We start from the raw sequence: 18,346 nt of genomic DNA, 5'->3' as shown, positions 1-18,346 counted from the left end.
GAGGGAAGCATCACATTATGCTGTACAGTTAATCCCCAAGTTACAGCTTTTCATCAGCACAGCCATCAATCAGCTACCGCTTTGGGGAATGTATATGCTAGTTTTACAGTAAATTAATTACAATTATTTATGAGAAAGAAAAATTACCCATTGCCCATAGCAATGGAACAGCATTATCATATTCTCAAGTATGGATTTTAATGAATTTTAACCTAATGCAGAATCTGAATTATCTATTTGATCATAATGTGTATGAGGGAGGCATGTGCACATTCCTCCATGTGACTATATTATGTCATAGAGGAGGGACAGATTCACAACCATTAAAATAATTTAATCAAGGGTCAGGGATAATTTTCTGTGAAACTAAAAGTCCTTAAGACAGGAGGCTATCCACAGGCATTACATAATACCACCAGTTATAAAAAAATTTAACATTAAGAAAAAAAAAAGTGACTTGATGTGATTTCTTTTCTACACCCCTGAACATGTTTAAGCTGATTAGAGCACATGTGTCAAATCACTAATAATCCAAGAGGGGCTACTATAATTATAGAATATAGTGTATTAACTGTAACTATACACTATATAACATGTAAACGGTCTTTACCAATAAATTCCAATAAATCTGCTAAGTCACTGAGAAGTCAATAGAGATCAAACAGAAAGATCCACTATAATTGTTTTTAGTATTATACCGATCCTCTGTTATTCCAGCCTGCTGACTGCCAGCAGGAGGGTCTGCAGGTCACACAGTGTCAGAGATGACACTGAAAGAGCCAGCTGGGCATCTCCCATAGCACAAATCTAAGTGAATCAATCCTCAGATCCGGTGATTGAAAAGAAACACACAAAATACCACATGTGAAAACAGAACAGAGCACTAAGTAATCTCTAACCATGACTCTGCAACCTTCAGGTGCTTGGAGAAAGAGTTAGCTTCCCCAGCTACTAAAGGATAATTTTTAGACAACTGTAATTTGTTCTATTTACTGCATAATACTGTAACACTGCTAATGAAAATTCAAAAACGAAATCATCTAGAATTCCACCCTCGCAACAAGTTAGTTGCTTTCATTCTTTTCCCATTTCCTTCCAGTCTTAAGTATCGTGCTAGGTGCTAGTCTGATTGGCATTCTGACTCTCTCAGCGCTCTTTCATGACCACCTGGTTGGATTCTCACCCTTCCTAAGACCTCCGTCTTGCCAAAAACATTAATTTAATCAAATGTCTCATTAAAAGCATTATTTTGATCATTGCATTGCAATTTTTACCTTGAAGAGGCTCTAATTTTATTTTTTAAAACTGTAACTTCCAGTTATTTTCATTGTCAAGACTATTTTCCCCCTATACTTCTAAGGCAGTAAGAAACAGCTGTGGTACAAAGGAGGAAAAACAGAGAGGACTGGGGATCTTGTAAGGTGAACAAGAAAATTCATTTATGTACCGCCCTGTCTCCTTTGTAAAGGATATAAGGTAGTACTTAAGAGTAAACAATAGCAAAGGAGTCCCAGAAATTTGATTCAAGATGAAAAATGACAGGACAAAAATATATGTTCCATGAGATTTTCCTGATGAGGCTGCATAGCCTTTGTTTTTTGCCAACCTGGCAGATACGGTGCTTTTTAAAAGTAAAAATAAGAAGGCAGAGGCAGCTAGAAGAATCAAGGAACAGAAGCTGTCCCACTGCACCTCTAAACTTAGAACCAGAATATATTTTCTTAAACCACTGTTATCCTTTAGGATTTTTCAAATCTTACGTACACTTCCTCTTTCAAGGAGTAGCTGGCACTTGCTCAGGCAATCAGGGCTGTTGGTGAATTCAACCAAGGCTTTCTCTGCCTGGAGTCGAGTGGTTGTATCTGTGGTTTCATACAGCTGTTTGCACAGATTCTCTAGCTGTGCCAGGCTCTAGAAAAGATCAGTCAAGAAAGAAATCAGTACATCCTATTATATACGCAAGGCACTGTGCTAGAAATTACAGAACAAAGATAAATGATAATCAATGAGAGACCTGCTTCTTAACTCTGAGGAGAAGCCAGGTGACCTTATCTAATAATATCCATTTATTGCTCTTTTTTGCTACTTTAGAAGGCTAAATGATAGAATGCCTAAAATATCTATACACTTCCTTAAAGATCAATCACAAATGATACATTTTTCCCTTGAAAACACTTGTCTTAAGCTTTTCCAAAAGGTTTTCAAATGAAAATTCAGAAGTTACTTCCTCCCCAAAATTATGAATACTAGAGGCACTGCTGTAAAATTAAGCACATAAACACACACTATAGGTGTCACATATATCTTCACAGTTTTAAATATCTTCCCTTTGCATAGTAGTTATTAGCTCACAATTATGTGTATGCATAAAGATGGCCAACTTCTACGAGAAAGCTTCAGAATGCATGTACGCACCTTCCTCCCTGGGTCCCTCATGGCTGAAGTTCAGCAGACTCTTCTGTCATACTTTAAACTCTTGCTTCAGTTCCAAATATAAAATGGAACGGTCAAAATAAATGCAACCCTAGCATATGCTCACAGAGATAAGACAAGGGAAACGCCCCCAAACAAACCCTTCTCTCCAAATCTTGAACCAGTTCCAGGGAGGCAGGAAGGGGATGGGTGTGTGCTTTGGTCAAAACCCAAAGGGATGCAAATCTACGTTCACTAAAAGCAAAGAGGAAGGAACTAGTAAGAGTTGACTTAACTATCACCTTTCACTAACGGGAGAGGATAGCAAATATCTGTTAGTCTTTAAAGGAATGGTTTGGACTTTAAGAAATAATCTGTGCCTATTTTCTACAGTAGTAAGCAAAATTTGGTTTAAGTAGTTTGAGGGATCCTACTAGAAATGACAATTCTGACATGAACAAAAATAACAATAATAATTAAATAAACCAACCTGGGTAAATAGCCTAAAATATATTGAACAGACGCTCAAGGCTTTTATTATCACTTTATTTCATCGTGCTGTGACTTTATAAATCAGAGCTTTTCGACTAAGCAGGAAAGCCCTTACGGGCAGGATACCTATTTTACTCAACATGATTAATACATTTCAAACATTAACCCAAAGGTATCTACCCAAAAAATCTGAAAACATTTATACATAAAGACACGTGTGCTCCAATGTTCATTGCAGCTTTGTTTACGGTGGCCAAGACATGGAAACAACCAAAATGTCCTTCGATAAATGAATGGATAAAGAATACTATTCGGCGGTAAGAAAAGACGAAATAGGACCATTTGTGACAACATGGATGGATCTTGAGAGAGTAATGCTGAGCGAAATAAGTCAGACAGAAAAAGCAGAGAACCATATGATCTCACTGATATGTGGTATATAAACCAAAAACAACAAAAGAACAAGACAAACAAATGAGAAACAAAAACTCATAGACACAGACAATAGTTTAGTGGTTACCAGAGGGTAAGGCGGGTGGAGGGTGGGAGATGAGAGTAAGGGGGATCAAATATATGGTGATGGAAGGAGAACTGACTCTGGGTGGTGAACACACAGTGGGATTTATAGATGATGTAATACAGAATTGTACACCTGAAATCTATGTAATTTTACTAACAATTGTCACCCGAATAAATTAAAAAAATATATAATTAATTTGTCACCCCAATAAACTTTAAAGAAAAAAAAAAATTAACCCAAAGGAAACAAGAAAGAAAAATACTGACACTCTAAGATCATCAGTCTCCCTGCAGAGAGCCCCCACTCCCTGCAAGAACAAACACAACCCCACACTCCAAAACAAAATAAACAAGCAACCCTTCACAACACATTGGGGTTGCTTAGGCTATGTTTAATTGATGCCTTTCTGACTTCCACGTAATACCTTCTGCAATTCAAAAGCACAGAGAAAACTGCACTAAAGCACATCTCAAGTAATGAGTTCTATAAGTGGTACCTGGATTTTTTTCACACAGCTTAGAAACACAAGGAATAGAGGGTAAGGCTAATTAATTGCATATAGTCCATAAAAATACATGTGAAAGTCGGTGATTTCCTTGCCCATATTGGCCCAAGATCCTAATAAGAAATGAATCGGTTTAATTATAAATCCCCACATTCCTAAGCAAGGGATTAAATCTCCTTCACAAGGTTTTGGTTCAACCTAGCAGGCAAGTTCTGCATACCCTCCCCCCGCCCCCGTCCCGTCCCCAATAAAATGAGTCATTTAAAAGAAAGGGTACAAATTATTTAAAAAATAGGCAACACAGAAGACACCGACAGAAAGACACCCTAAATCAAATAGAAAGACGGCTGTGAAATCTGATGTTGGGTTATGAGGGCCTCACAGCCTCACGCAGCCACCACCACACACTTGGTGCTTTCCAGTATCCTGAACAGACTCTCCCTGAACAGTCAAGCTGCTTAAGGTACAGTGGCGCCCCTTAAAATCTGATCAGTCAGTCCCTGTAGCGCCCCTGGTGCAACTCTGGTTTATGTTGATTACAACGGAGCTGTTCACGTGACAACGGCTAAGCATCTGTCCCCAGCAGCTCCTTACTGCTCAAAACCGACATGCAGGTTATGGTGAGCTCTTCTTGTTGTTGTTTTGTTCTGATTTGCTTTAATTCAGCAGACGAAAACATATGCAGGGTAAGTCTGCTAATGAGTTCTCAGCTCAGGAAACAAGACTGCTTAAAAAACAAAAAAGTAATTGGACCATTTACACAAACAGTTTGAAGAACTAGAGCTCTATTTCTTTGTTTCCAGAAGAACAAATATGAAACAATTTGTTTGCCCAAACAATTAGTAGAAACATCTAATAACTACAGGGTTAAGAGTAATTTCATTTGCGTTGCCCATACTCCCCATAGAAGTAGAGAGGCTGAGACATTTACATTACGTTCTTTTTGGATCCTTGTGTTCCCAAAGCATATTTAATACTTAGATGATTTTCAATCACCTTTTTCTGGACCTTGAATAAAATATTTATCCTACAATTATCTGATTAGCTATTAAAACAAGTATTTCACATTTAGGGTAGCAATAACACACCCCAGCATGTATGAAACCTCCCATTCACCAGTTCTTATTAAGGATGGTTATCACGTGACGCTAGTTTAGTCACACAGAAGCCTCCAGAGAAGAATGTCTCTTTTCTATCCCTGAGATTGCCAAAACTATAATCCATAGAAAAGCTTCTACCTGGTCCCCCCGCAACAGAAAAGCACATTTGGGTGAAATACTTCAGAGAACTGGAAGGCTCTCTTCAACTAACAAAGTACTACTTTAGTATAGGAAACTCAAGGCAATCAAACACCCCAAACTAGACCACACTGATTTCGTGAACAATAGTCACAATGAAGGTATTAAAAGAATGTATCTTCTTTAATGTTTAGCAACAACATTATTTTATACAGTCCTTTAAACCTAGATAGAGAAAACGCAGCTCAATTATTCTCTTTTCAACATAAGGTGCCACCACCAGTTGAGACTATGGACCTCAGAATATAATAATTTATCCGAAGAGTTGCCTCTGGATTAGAGGAAAATAAAGATTTTTGTCTGCATGTTAGATGTTATATTACTCCACAAAGCAGAATACCTTGGAACTTATTTTCATTAATTTGCAAAATGTGCCTTGAAAAAGCCTGACAGTATATACTTTTAAATTAGTCTCACTGCTTAAAAACAATTTACTTGGAGCTTTCCAATCGGAGACTAACTTGCTTATAGGAGGGATTTGATGACATTCCCAATAATGCTGAGCACTGAACTAGAAAACAAGCATAACCCTTGGTTGACTAGTCAGATCTGCAGCTGCTCTATAGGCACTGAACCACCGGAAATGATCAGAAGCCATCACCACATTACAAAGTAAAGGCAGGCTCAACCCAGAAGTTCTCATGAAGAGTACAGAGTAGAATTAATTACCAATTTAGTAGCTGAATTTTCACGACTAGGATGCCTTAAATATGGAAAGAATTGCTGAAAAAAGTCAAGCCACTTTTAACCTGGTCATAAACTCCATTAACTTAGATCTTCCACAGTTGGAATTTTTCTGTGTACCAGGCAAACACTGTGTTAAGCAAATTAAAAGATGCACACTGAACCTGCCAGAAAATGAACCATTTTTAAAGATCTGTAAGTAAGGTTAATAAAACTGATATGCTAATTACATTTTATTTTTTATGTATTGAATAAGACATTCTTATTGTCAATGAACTTTTAAAAACTACCACAGATACTACTTTTAAAAACTCCTAAAAATTCAGTAACAATAATTACTGTGAGGTTAAGAAACAAACAAACAAGTGACAAGACAGTGTGTAGAGTATGGCATTTCTGATATATGTTAGCAAATTCATATGAGAAAATCTGGATGAAAACAAACCAATTATCTCTGGAGGTGAGATTACCGGAGACTTTGAATTTCTGTTATATATATTTCCATAACTTTTGAATTTTTGACCACAACCATGTTACTTATAAACAGGAAAATAAACCCCAACAGTTGTAGAGATAGGTAAAATTTAAGCTACTGTTCTTTTCTAAATTACTCTTCTAATTAGTAACGTATTACTAATTAACAGCTGGTTCTGTTTCCAATAAAAATTCATAAAACAAATTCATAAAACCAAAAAGGCAAAAGGCTAAAGGTTAAACTTCTCAAAAGTATGTCTGTGTTTATTACTCCTTTTATTTTGTTCTTTCTTACCAATAATAAATGCCGATAGTTTAAATGGCCTGAAAAGAACATTCCATGCAAGGTTTCCTCGTTTATAAAGTTCTCTAGAAGGCCATCTTGTAGGCCAAAGCCATTTTGGTTTTATACATATGTTACCTACTGCAGTGGAGACAAGGAAGGGAAGTAGCTGGCTCTCTGAATGAGGATGTTAACATATGCAAACTATTTATTTTTAAAAGTTAAGACAAAAGTTTACAAAGCCAGTGTGCAGAAGACTTGAATCTGGACTTTAAAAGAGGACATCCAAATGGCTAACAAACAAATGACAGGTGCCCCACCTCAATACTCATTAGGAAATGTAAATGGAAACCACAATGAGATGTTCATTAGAATGACTAAAACGGAAAAGCCAAGATCAAGCCTTGGTTAGAATGTGAAACAACTGTCACTCACACACTGCTTGTGGAGCCTGAGTTGGTTCCAACACTTTGGGAAACCAGCAGTTATCTATGAAAGCTAAACATATGGACCCTGTGAAAAGACAGGGACCCCAGCTATTCCACTCCCAGGTACATCCCCAGCAGAGATGTGTGCTAAATTCACTAAAAACACATGTACAAGAATATTCATGGCAGCACTAAATGTAACAGTTCCCAAACAGAAAGCCAAATATCCCTCAATAGTAGTATGAGTGTTTCATTTCTTAATCTGCATGCTGGTTACACAGGCATGTTGACTTGGAGAAAATCCACTGAATTGTACATTTAAAATTTCTGTATTTTTCTGTATGTTATACTTCAATACGAAGGTTTTAAAAAAGATGGATGAATGCCACAGTTCTCTCAATTCTCTGGGTATTTCCTCTCATCTACTTCTTTCTGATACTAATGGAAAAGAAGTTCATCAATAAGCAACAAACTGCACTTTAGATTTAGAATGTTTTCGTTTTACATCAATTCATGCTTTTAAGACCGTAACTCCCATTATTTTCTCAGTAAATAAATAAAGTAAGACTTTTGGATGCCGTTAGGGACATGCTCAGAGCACTAAGAGGGTGAGTAAAGCTTTTTGGTTGCAGATGCTGTGTAATGTCTATTGCCGTAAAACAAGATAAAATACGTATTTTTGGCAAGTGATACTGCTACGCCAGAGCCTTGCATGCATTAGATAAGGATGGCTAGTCTGCTAACATATGAGACTGCAAAATTCTACACTCAACTTCAAAATACTAATCAATTCTAACTTGTAATAAACACATATGATTTTGCATTGTGGGTAATATGCAGCTAAAACACACATAAACAAACCATTTCATGACATAAACAGCCAGACTAACCATGCCTGGTCCCTTAATGGTTTATTGACTTATAAATGTAACTCAAGAGTTTTCATTTAACATGTCACTAGAAACTGGTTGTAGTTCCTTCTTTCTCATGGTCACTAGTGGTGCCAAGGAATGAAGGCTGCAGTGTAAGCTGAATCTTCTAAAGTATAGGTTTCAATCTGGTAGCCTCAAACCAGTCCACAGATATTTTTGTTTTTCGTCTGGTTTCTAAAACTTTGGTTTTAAAGTTTGAGTTGCCAATATTTCATAATAATACCTGTTTTTCTAGCTTCCCATTAAAAATTAGAAGATCTGGTAACACTGGACCTGCCTTTTCAAGTGTGCTCTGGACTAGGCACCTGGCCCCCCTGTAGAGACATTGGTTTTCTCCCCCTACTCTAATACAATTTTGTCTCATCTCAGTGGTTCACTTCAGGATGGCCAAGTTACAAAGTAGGGAGCACAGGGGAGGGCAACAGATTTTGGCTTAACCGTGGATACTAACTTTTCCCAAGTTTGGTTAAAACAATCTCTGCGTACAAGAGGCTACATAAAATTTAGGCAGAGAAAAGAATTAGATGGAAAATTAAGCAATTTGGATACTTGTCTTCGTAATTAACTGTGTGACTTTGGGAAAGTTAATTTCCTGGAGCTTCAGTTTTCTCACATATAAAACAAGTGGATTTTATGACATTATTTTTAAGACACTCCCAGTTCTAAAATTCTATAATTATAATATTCTGTTCTTCCTATGTTAATTATATAACTAAATCAGCTTTAAAAGTAAGCAAATATTGAAACAAAATGATCATGAAAACAATAGTCCGGGGAAACTTTTTTTTTTTTTTTAAGAATTACACTTAAAAAATCAATCAGGTACCACTCCCACACATCCCTCTCACTGTAGCACAGGAGCTTACCCACAACTTCAGTGACCCAGCAGCAGGAACAAGAGTGGAGGGTCAGTAGTGTAATAGTTAATAGTTAAGACCGCAGATGTTAGACAAATCCTTGCTCCTCTATTTACTAGCTGTGGGAGGAGGAATAAGTTACTCAAATCTCTCAAACTAGTTTTCATGTCTTTTAAACAGAAGTAACATCGACTTCACAAGGTTGTAAACATCAATGAGGTAACATAAAGCATGTAAATTGTTAATTACTGAGTTTATTGCTGGCTATTATCAATTACAATGGCTACTAAAAACTCTGGCGAACAACAGCTTTTTTATACGCGATTACATAAATGCATATAAAGTCTGTACTGTTTCTTCTAAAGGGTTATACATGCCTTTCCCTGTAGGGCTAGGGGGGTTGGGGGTACAATATACAACTGATCCTCAATCTTCGTGGATTCTGTATTTGTAAATTTACCTACTTGCTAAAATTTGTAACCCCAAAACCAATCCTCACAGCAATTTTGTGGTTATTTGTGGACATGCAGGTAATAATGGTGGAAAATTTCAGGAGCGCTGACACACACCTTCCCACCTGAGGTAGAATAAGGCGATGCTTTGCCTTCTTGTTTCAGCTCTCATGCCATAAACGAGTGCAAGTGTCCTTTCTGTGTTTTATTTAGTGCCATGTTTCTTACACTTTTGGGTATTTTGTTGAAGATTTTGCTGTTTAAAATCACCCCCAAGCCTGGTACTGAAGTGCTGTGTAGTGTTCCTAAGAGCAAGAAAGCTGTGTGACAATACATGTTAGAGAAGCTCCATTCAGGCATATAACACAAATAAAACAAGGCTGCAGGGTGACTACCTGATAGAAAATATTGTGATCAGAGGTTGGCAGGAACTTAACCCTGAACATCCTCTAGGAGCAATGGTTCAGTATTTGCTAATTCAGTGTTTTTGGCAATTTTATAGGCCGTAACTCCCATGAATAATGAAGATCAGTTGTATTTCTGGCATCACTGGGTGGTATTCAGTGGCTATTTCCCCATAGAAACAGAATTGTAATATATTGCCACTGTTACAGGCACTTGTTCAAACAGAGGTATTTATTAATTTATATTCTACCCAAAAATGCCAGTGTCTAGATCTTACTCTCTACAGGAGTTTGGAAAATTTTCCTGAGAATCTTGTTAGTCACAAAAGAAATACCTAAAGATGCACTGATACAGGGGTCATTCAGTAAATGGCACAGGTGACCCTACCATGATGCCTCAAGCAACAAGCCTCACCCCGACAGTAGAGCTTCTAACCAGCACTGTAGTCTCTTAATCTTGATTTTGACCAAATAATCAAGTATTACCAGAAATCTGAAGAAAGCTTGTAACATGTAAGATAGTGCTAAAAACAAGACAAAACACCCAAAATGGAGTCACTGATGCTAAGCACCGTATCACCAAACTGAAGCTTAATTATAGTTTCAGCTCTCCCAGAAACGCCATGTGAAATCAATCAGGAACTGCTGAGTCAGCACCAGTCAGGTAAGCTGCCTGACAGACCTGTCGTTCCCCAAAGGAAAGGAACTTTGCACTAACTAACCTGGTTTGCCTAGTATAATTTCCTTGTTCCTGCTCCCTTCTGCCTATAAAAGTCTTTCATTTTGTACAGCTCCTCTGAGCTCCTTTCTATCTGCTAGGTTAGATGCTACCCAATTCAATTAGAGATTTTTGCTCAAATAAAATCTTAAAATTTTTAATATGCCTCAGTTTATCTTTTAACAATCTGATGTTAAAAAAACACACAAAAATCAACCTGGAACAAACAGAAACTGTGCAGGGAGAAGGAAACTTGAAAAAGAAAATTAAGAAATAGATGATTAAGCTCACCAACTAAAGAGATAAAAAATATATTGCAACTGTGGAGTAAGAACAAGATGCTCTAAAAAAGAAACATTCAAAGAACATGAAAAGAGATCTTAGAAATTAAAAATACAATAGCAGAGCAAAATATTCTATCAGAGGGTTGAAAAATAATGCTCAAGTCTCTCAGAAAGCAGGGAAAAAGGACAGAGTTGGAAAATAAGAGAACAAAGATAAAAGCCTAGTTCCAGAGGTCCAAGTCCAACTAACAGGAGTTCCAGACAGAGAGAACAGAGAATAGTAAAGGAGAGGAAATTATCAACAAAATAATTCAAGAAAACTTCCTAGAACTGAAGAATGAAAAGGCCTACCACATGCCCAGCATGGAAAGATGAAAATCAAGTCACACCCAAAGCTCCTCACTGTGAAACCTCAGAAACCTGAGGAACAAAAAAGAAGATTCTATAAGCTGTACCAGGGGTGGGGACTAAAAATCAAAATAAAACCTAAGTCAGGTAACACATAAATGATCAAGGAGCAGATGGCTCTGGACATCCCAAAAGCAACTCTGGAAACAAGCCAACAGAACAATCAATGTCTGCAAGATTCTGAAGGGAAATGATCAACACAGAATGCTATACACAGGCCAACAAGTGATCAAGTGTGAGGGCAGAACAAAGCTGTTTCAGGCATGGAAAGCCACAAGCATCTATCATCCATGCTTCTATGAAAGAATGTCCTTCACACGAAAATAACAACAATCCCATAGAAAGGTAAGCATGGCATGCAGGAAACTGGAACTACAACACAGGAGGGGGCATCAAGGGACACCTGGGAGGATGCTGAAGGGAGACCTAGCATGACCACCGTGTGCTACCCATTCAGAGCAAGCGGGCCTTATTCAAGCAAAGTGGCTCAAGGGAACAAGTCATGTTCAGGAAGTCGTCACCCAGTTCCCTGCTGCCATCCAGGACAGAACACCTGGCTGAGAGTTCTTTTGTTAAGAAGAATTCACCTTAATCCATGTTGAAGTTTAGTTCACAGAAAAGCACTCAACTGACAAAGTAACCACTCCATTAAACTTCAGAAAGTTTTTCTACAGAGCTGTATAATCATTTTAAACTAACATTCCAATGACAAAGGCAGCTGTGCAACATTAAAGGATGGCTTTGAAATTAATACTGTATGGTATAGTTATTTATAGCATTTAAAAGCTATAATATGCTTTAGGCATAAAAATTTTGCACCCTATGATTGATAAACGGAGTTCCAATGAAGAAGGAAAAAAAAAAAAAGAAAAACACATTTATTTTTTGCCACCCTCACTTCTTTTATGTAAAAGGTAGTCTCTCAGATGCTTTTTATGAAACTTGATTCTGCCATGCTCACAGTATTAAAAAACCAAAGCAAACTGGCTGAGTCAGGGAGTAGATTATGTAGGCAAAGCACATCACCTTAGGAAAGGAAGCCAGCACCCAGACATTTGGGGACCCAAATTTGCAGTTTAAAAAAAATCACGTGTAAATAAACTTTTCTGCTATATTACCATTTCCCTAAGAGCTCGTTTTTAAAAGTAGCTCTTTACAGAGAGAACAATCTTACCTAGTTCAACACTCCTTTTAAAAGTGTTAAACCACATCTCTAACAATTTAAATTGGGATATACTGTCTATTGATGTTACCAGATCTTTTCCTCACACATTTAATAATGATTTTTACCACACAGCAAGCATGATCAAACAAGTGGCTTCTAAAGGTCAGAAAGGGCTTCCTTTTCAACCTGGGCATAGCAGAATGGTTCCTGCAAAGAGGGTGGTGAGAGGAAGGGCCGTTCTGCCATCAACGAGGTAGTGACCAGAGGATATACCATCAACATTCAGCGCATCCACGGACTGGGCTTTAAGAAGCGTGCCCCTCGGGCACACAAAGAAATCTGGAAATTTGCCATAAAGGAGATAGGAACCCCAGATGTGCACATGGCACTAGGCTCAACAAAGCTGTCTGGGCCAAAGGAATAAGGAATGTCTCACACTGTATCTGGGTGAGGTTGTCCAGAAAATGTAATGAGGACGAAGACTCACCAAACAAGCTATAGACACTGGTTACCTATGTATGTACTTGTCACCACTTTAAAAAAATCAACAAATAGCTAATATGAATGAGAACTAACTGCTGATTGTCAAAGAAAGTTATGAAACTGCAATAAATATTAATAAATAAAATAAAAATAAAAGTCAGAAAGTGACAGCCTTTTGGTTAAGTATTAAAGGAGCCAAAATGTGAGGGTTGTATAGGCTTTCACTTTAGTCTTGATTTCCAAGAACTATTTGTTTTTGAGTTCTTTATTATTTAAGTTATACTATAGAGGGATACTGTTGGGCCAGTAGTGTGTATTTATCATCTTAATTTTATGTTCTTAATGTCAATTTGGTACAAGCGTCAAACTTTAGAGTATTTGGTGTTATTTTACTCAGAATCATATTAAAATATTAAAAGTGCCATTTAAAAACTGATTTGTATATGAGAGCAAAGGAACCGATCCAACACACAATCACCAATTACCTGAGGCCACTAATCATTACACAGCTTCATTATTATGTTTTACAATGACTAAGTAAAAAGGATCTCAGATTCTAGCACTTATAGTTTTATCAATAGGCTAGCCAAATAAATACAAGTGGCCTGGTGAGTATTCAAGAAGTTCAGCAATCTTAGGGTTTCCCCCCTTCTTTTTATGTTACTAGTTCTTATAATTTCCACTGATAGAAATTGCATTTGCAAACAGAAACTACTATGCTTAACAAAATGAAAAGACTAGTCACACAGACGGGGAGAAAAATCTTTGCAAAAACACGTATCTGAGAAAAGACTGGTATCCAAAATATACAAAGAACTCTTAAACTTGACAATAACCATCCCATTAAAAATTTGGCAAGAGATCCGAACATACACTTCATCAAAGAAGATGTACAGATGGCAGATAAGCTTATGAAAAGAGGCTTAATACTGTATGTTATCAGGGAAATGCAAATGAAAACAACAGTAAGATACCAATACACACCAATTAGAATGGCTAAAATCCAAAACACTGAAAACACCAAATGCTGGTGAGGATGTGGAGCCAAGAGGAACTCTCATTCATTGCTTGGGGGAGTGCAAAACAGCCACTTTTAGCAGTTTCTTACAAAACTAAACATGCTCTTACGTGATCCGGTAATTGCGTTCTTTGATATTTACCCAAATGAGTTGAAAATTCATGTCTACACAAAGACCTGCACATGAGTATTTACAGTAGGTTTATTCAGAATTGCCAACACTTGGAAGCAACCAAGATGTCCTTCAGTAAGCAAATGGATAAATAAACTATGGTACATCCAGACAATGGAATATTACTCAGTGCTGAAAAGAAGTGAGTTATCAGGCCACAAAAAGACATGGAAGAACCTTTCAATGTATCTCATGAAGTGAAAGAAGCCAATCTGAAAAGGCTACCTGCTGTATGATTCCACCTCCACGACATTCAGGAAAAGGCAAAACAACAGGAACAATAAGAATGGTAGTTGCCAAGAGTTTGACGAAAAGAGAGGGATGAAGAAGAGGCTGAGCCCAGGGGATGTTCAGGGCAGTGAAACTATTCTGTATGATACTGTAACGACAGACATACGATCTCTGACAATCAAGTTTGCGAACGCATCCTAGAACAAGTGCTACACACCTCATTGCTGAATGAGGTATGGTCACCTGTGAAGTACTCCCCTTGGCAAGCTATGCACCCATGCCAGTGCCTAGTCCACTCTTCAAAACAATTTTGGAACTTTTTCTGGAATGGCCATCAGAGCTATCTTTCTATTACTCCTTGATGTCTTGAATGTCATCAAAATGTCTTCCTTCCAATATTTCCTTTATCTTCAGGTAAAGAAAGAAGTCATCAGGGGCCACATAAGGTGAGTAGGGAAGGTTTTCCAATAGTTATTTGTTTACTGACTAAAAACTCCCTCAACAGACAGTACCGTGTGAGCTGCTGCATTTGACGTGATGCAAGAGCCATGAATTGTTGGCGAAAAGTTCAGGTCATTTTTGTCTTTTTCACGCAGCCTTTTCTGCACTTCCAAATAGTAAACTTGGTTAACTATTCGTCCAGTTGGTAGAGGTTCATAATAATCCCTCTGGTATCAAAAAAGGTTAGCAACATCGTTTTGACTCTTGATTTGGACTGACGGAATGTTTTTGGTTGTGGAGACCTGGCTGACTTCCATTGTGCACTTTGACGCTTTGTTTCAGGGTCATATTGGTACACCCATATTTCATCACCAGTGATAACATGGCCCAAAACATCATCTTGCCTCTCCAAAAGGTCTTGGCAAACTTCGACTCTCCTTTGCTTTTGTTCATTGGTGAGCTCCTTCAGGACCATGTTTGCACACACCTTTCTCATGCCAAGATTCTCAGGTAAGATTTTCCTGTTTCTCTATCGATGTTTACTTGGTCTGCTATGCTTCTCACAGTCAGCCGACGATTTTGATGCACAATTTGAGGAATTTTTGCAATGTTTTCATCAGTTCTACTCATTACTGGCAGTCCTGACCTCTCTCTTCATCAGTGACATGTTCTCTCCCCTCAGAAAAACGTTTAATCCATTTGTACACTGCCGTTTTCTTCGTGGCATTTTCCCATAAACTTGGACTAACACGTCCCTGATTTCACTTCCACTCTTGCCAAATTTAACAAGAAACTTAATGTTCGTACGTTGGTCTAATTCAAGTTCAGACTATCTTGTGACGGCACACAAAAGCATGCAACAATGATGAACTCCACTCAGCAAGACATCGCCACACATTGATACAAACCCAGCTGTGAGACACTGATATCCCAAGGTTATAAAACCTTATGGAGCTGTTTGTGCAGTGCTGCCAATGGAAGTGGCAAGTTCGCAAACTTAGTTGTCAGACCTCGTATGATATGGATTTGCAGCTTTGCCCTGTACTTTTAATCAGTTTTTACTTTACATGTTCTCAGGCTATTTCATGAGGTACATACAAGTGTGGAGCTCAGTCTTCCGTTATTACTGACTCTTTTGGTCTCTAAACGCTTTTCCCAGTTATGTTATAAATCTCTCCTTTCACTTTGTACATAGCTTTTTTTAACTCTTAATGGTATCTTTTAATGAAAAGTTCTTAATTTTAATACAGTACAATTTATCATTTTTTATGATTAGTATTTTGCTTGTCCTGTTTAAGAAATCTTTTCCTATTCTAAGATCATAAACATATTCTTTTATATTATCTTTTATATGTTTTCTTTTTTTTCTTTATTTTTACCTTCTGTCTAAAAGCCAGTTGACAGAGACTACTTTGCATGGTGTGTGTATGTTGGGGGTGGTGGTGGTCCAACTTTACTTCCTCTATGTTATTATTTATAATCCACTCAAACTGCCTTTCAACTCTGAGGTAACTTAGTATTTGTGATTACTACTGTAGCTTGGACTCATTCTTCCTTATTCCTTTGTGCTACTATGTATGTCCCACTCTTCATTCTGCTTTTTCTTTTTGTGACTTTTTTTTGTTTGTTTTTAAAAATTTTGCTTCCTAGTTTTTGAATTCCATTTTTCTTCCCAGTACTAGTTACCACACATTCTTAATAAAGTCCAAAGTTAGGCAATATTTTATCTTCCCTCCTGAATAACACAGCGGCCTTAGAACATGAACTATGATCAGTTCTCTCCTGTTATTCTGTTCCTGTCCATTATTTTGGTTTTGCTTTTTTAGCTTTAAAAATTACATACGACATATTACATATTATCTGATACAATGCTTATTTAGATTTACTTATGTTTACCAATTCTTTGCTCACCTTTACTTTTCACATAACCAAACTCTTCTTCTACAGTATTTTCCTTCAAGTATATCCTTTATAGAAGTTTCTTAAGATTTGCTGACTGTAAACTCAGTTTTTATCTAAAAATGACTAATATAGTATGTATGACTAATAGTGCCTTCAGTCTTGAAAGATTATTTTGTTGCATATACAATTCTAAGTTGACGTTTATTTTTTTCTGTACTATCTTTTGGCTTCCAGGTTGCTGTTGTCTCTATAAGCTTGTTTTTTATCTGTAGGCAATGATTTTCTTGCTGATTTTAAGACCTTCTCTTTATCTTTATAGTTTACTACAATGTTTCTAGATGTGAGTTTTAGAAATTTATTTCATTCTGTAAATGTGATTTTTAAAAATTTATATTATTTTGCAACTTTAACTTAGGTGCACATTTTTTTCAGTTTAGAAAATTCTCAGCCAATATTCATCTCTCCTCCATTCTTTCTTTCTAGGTATGTTATATATTCTATCCTCCATGTCTCGTAACCGTTCCCATTTTTCCTGTCCTTGCTCCCTGTGCAGTATTCTGAACAATGTCTTCAGATCTTTCATAGTGCTCTCTCTTCCTCACTGTGTCTAATATGCTAACATATCTACTGAGTTTAAAATGTCATTGATTATATTTTAAACATAACTTCATTTTTTTCAAATGTGACTTGTCATTTTTGACAATCACTTTCTGCTTGCTCGTTTTTTAATAAAAATTCATTATTTTGTTAAATATTTCATGCATAATTTTTTGTTTTATTCTGTACCTGATGATGTTCCCATATCTGAAGTATCTGGTGTGTGTGGGGGGGAAGCATGAGGTAATCTAAATCTGACGTTTACAGAATCTGCTCAATTTCATTTATGGAGGACTTTCCCTGTGTGGGGTAATATAAACTCATAATTAGTTGATATACATCTGTGGAAATCCACAATACCTGTGCTCCTGTTTTCTGCTGGTGGCCAGGAAGTGCTAAGAAAAGAACTCCAGTGCATTTTAGGATCCTGAATTAATGTGGCAGTTTCAGCCTAGTTTCTCACTTTGCAGCAGGCACAAGTGTTCAGTTTGGGCATTTGACCCCAGAGTGACTTGTGCTTCACTACTCACTCCCTACACTGAGTACGTTCATTTCAATTAACTCATGGGGGTGGAGGACAGAGATTTCTCTTATTTCTTGCAAGCTTGTCAGTGCTTATTCAAATTCTAACAGGATCTACTTGTATTGTAGTGACAGGGTACTTCAGAAAAATAGCTTGCCACACAGTAGGAAATGGAAGTCTTTATCTTCCTACTCATTTTTGCTCTCAAGAGATTTTCCTTACCTTTTCTGGGTAAGGTCGACTATGTATTTAATAGGAATTATTTTAACACTTTACTGATCATTTCTGAGTGTTGTATAGAAATACTTTCAAGTTATGTACTGTGCTATACTGCTAGAAATTTCAGAAGTGCTCTTTTTATCAAACAGTTTGTTGTTAAACTAGATCTCTCCCATTTTGTACCTATGGAGTTTTTCTATACCTACAAGAAGGATCTGGCATTTACCTATATAAATTTTTACTTGTCAGATTTAGTGAACTTTTCTAGTCTATTAAGATCTTTTTAGCTCCTGTCATCAAACAATCCACCCCTAACCCTGCATGAGCAGCATATTAAACTCACATTCCAGCAGTACTTGTTTATGACTGTTTTTCTTATTACCCTTTGAAACTGATACGCTGTATCTTACTTTTGATTTTTGAGGGCATGTAGGAATACATAAT

General features: G+C 37.1%; 1 protein-coding gene across 4 annotated transcripts in view; it reads right to left on the bottom strand.

Annotated features, from left to right (window-relative positions):
- Positions 1 to 18,346, bottom strand: part of XPO7 (exportin 7) — a 77,472-nt gene that overhangs the window by 33,322 nt on the left and 25,804 nt on the right. For 2 of the 4 annotated variants that reach the window (XM_019744657.3, XM_019744658.3), the window contains exons 1-2: positions 2,416 to 2,543; positions 1,765 to 1,911 (exon numbers count right to left, since the gene is read on the bottom strand). In XM_019744657.3, coding sequence (XP_019600216.1) covers positions 1,765 to 1,911; positions 2,416 to 2,436 — 168 coding nt within the window. In that variant the 5' untranslated portion in view covers positions 2,437 to 2,543. Of the gene's footprint in view, positions 1 to 1,764; positions 1,912 to 2,415; positions 2,544 to 18,346 lie in introns of those variants that run through there. The other 2 variants (XM_074338272.2, XM_074338273.2) reach the window with 1 other exon arrangement.

Source organism: Rhinolophus sinicus, chromosome 15 (assembly GCF_057876585.1).
Source record: "Rhinolophus sinicus isolate RSI-liver-muscle chromosome 15, RSI-T2T, whole genome shotgun sequence".
Taxonomy (NCBI): Eukaryota; Metazoa; Chordata; class Mammalia; order Chiroptera; family Rhinolophidae; genus Rhinolophus; species Rhinolophus sinicus.
Note: the sequence above shows the minus strand (reverse complement) of the source record. Positions and strands in the feature narration are given on the sequence as shown.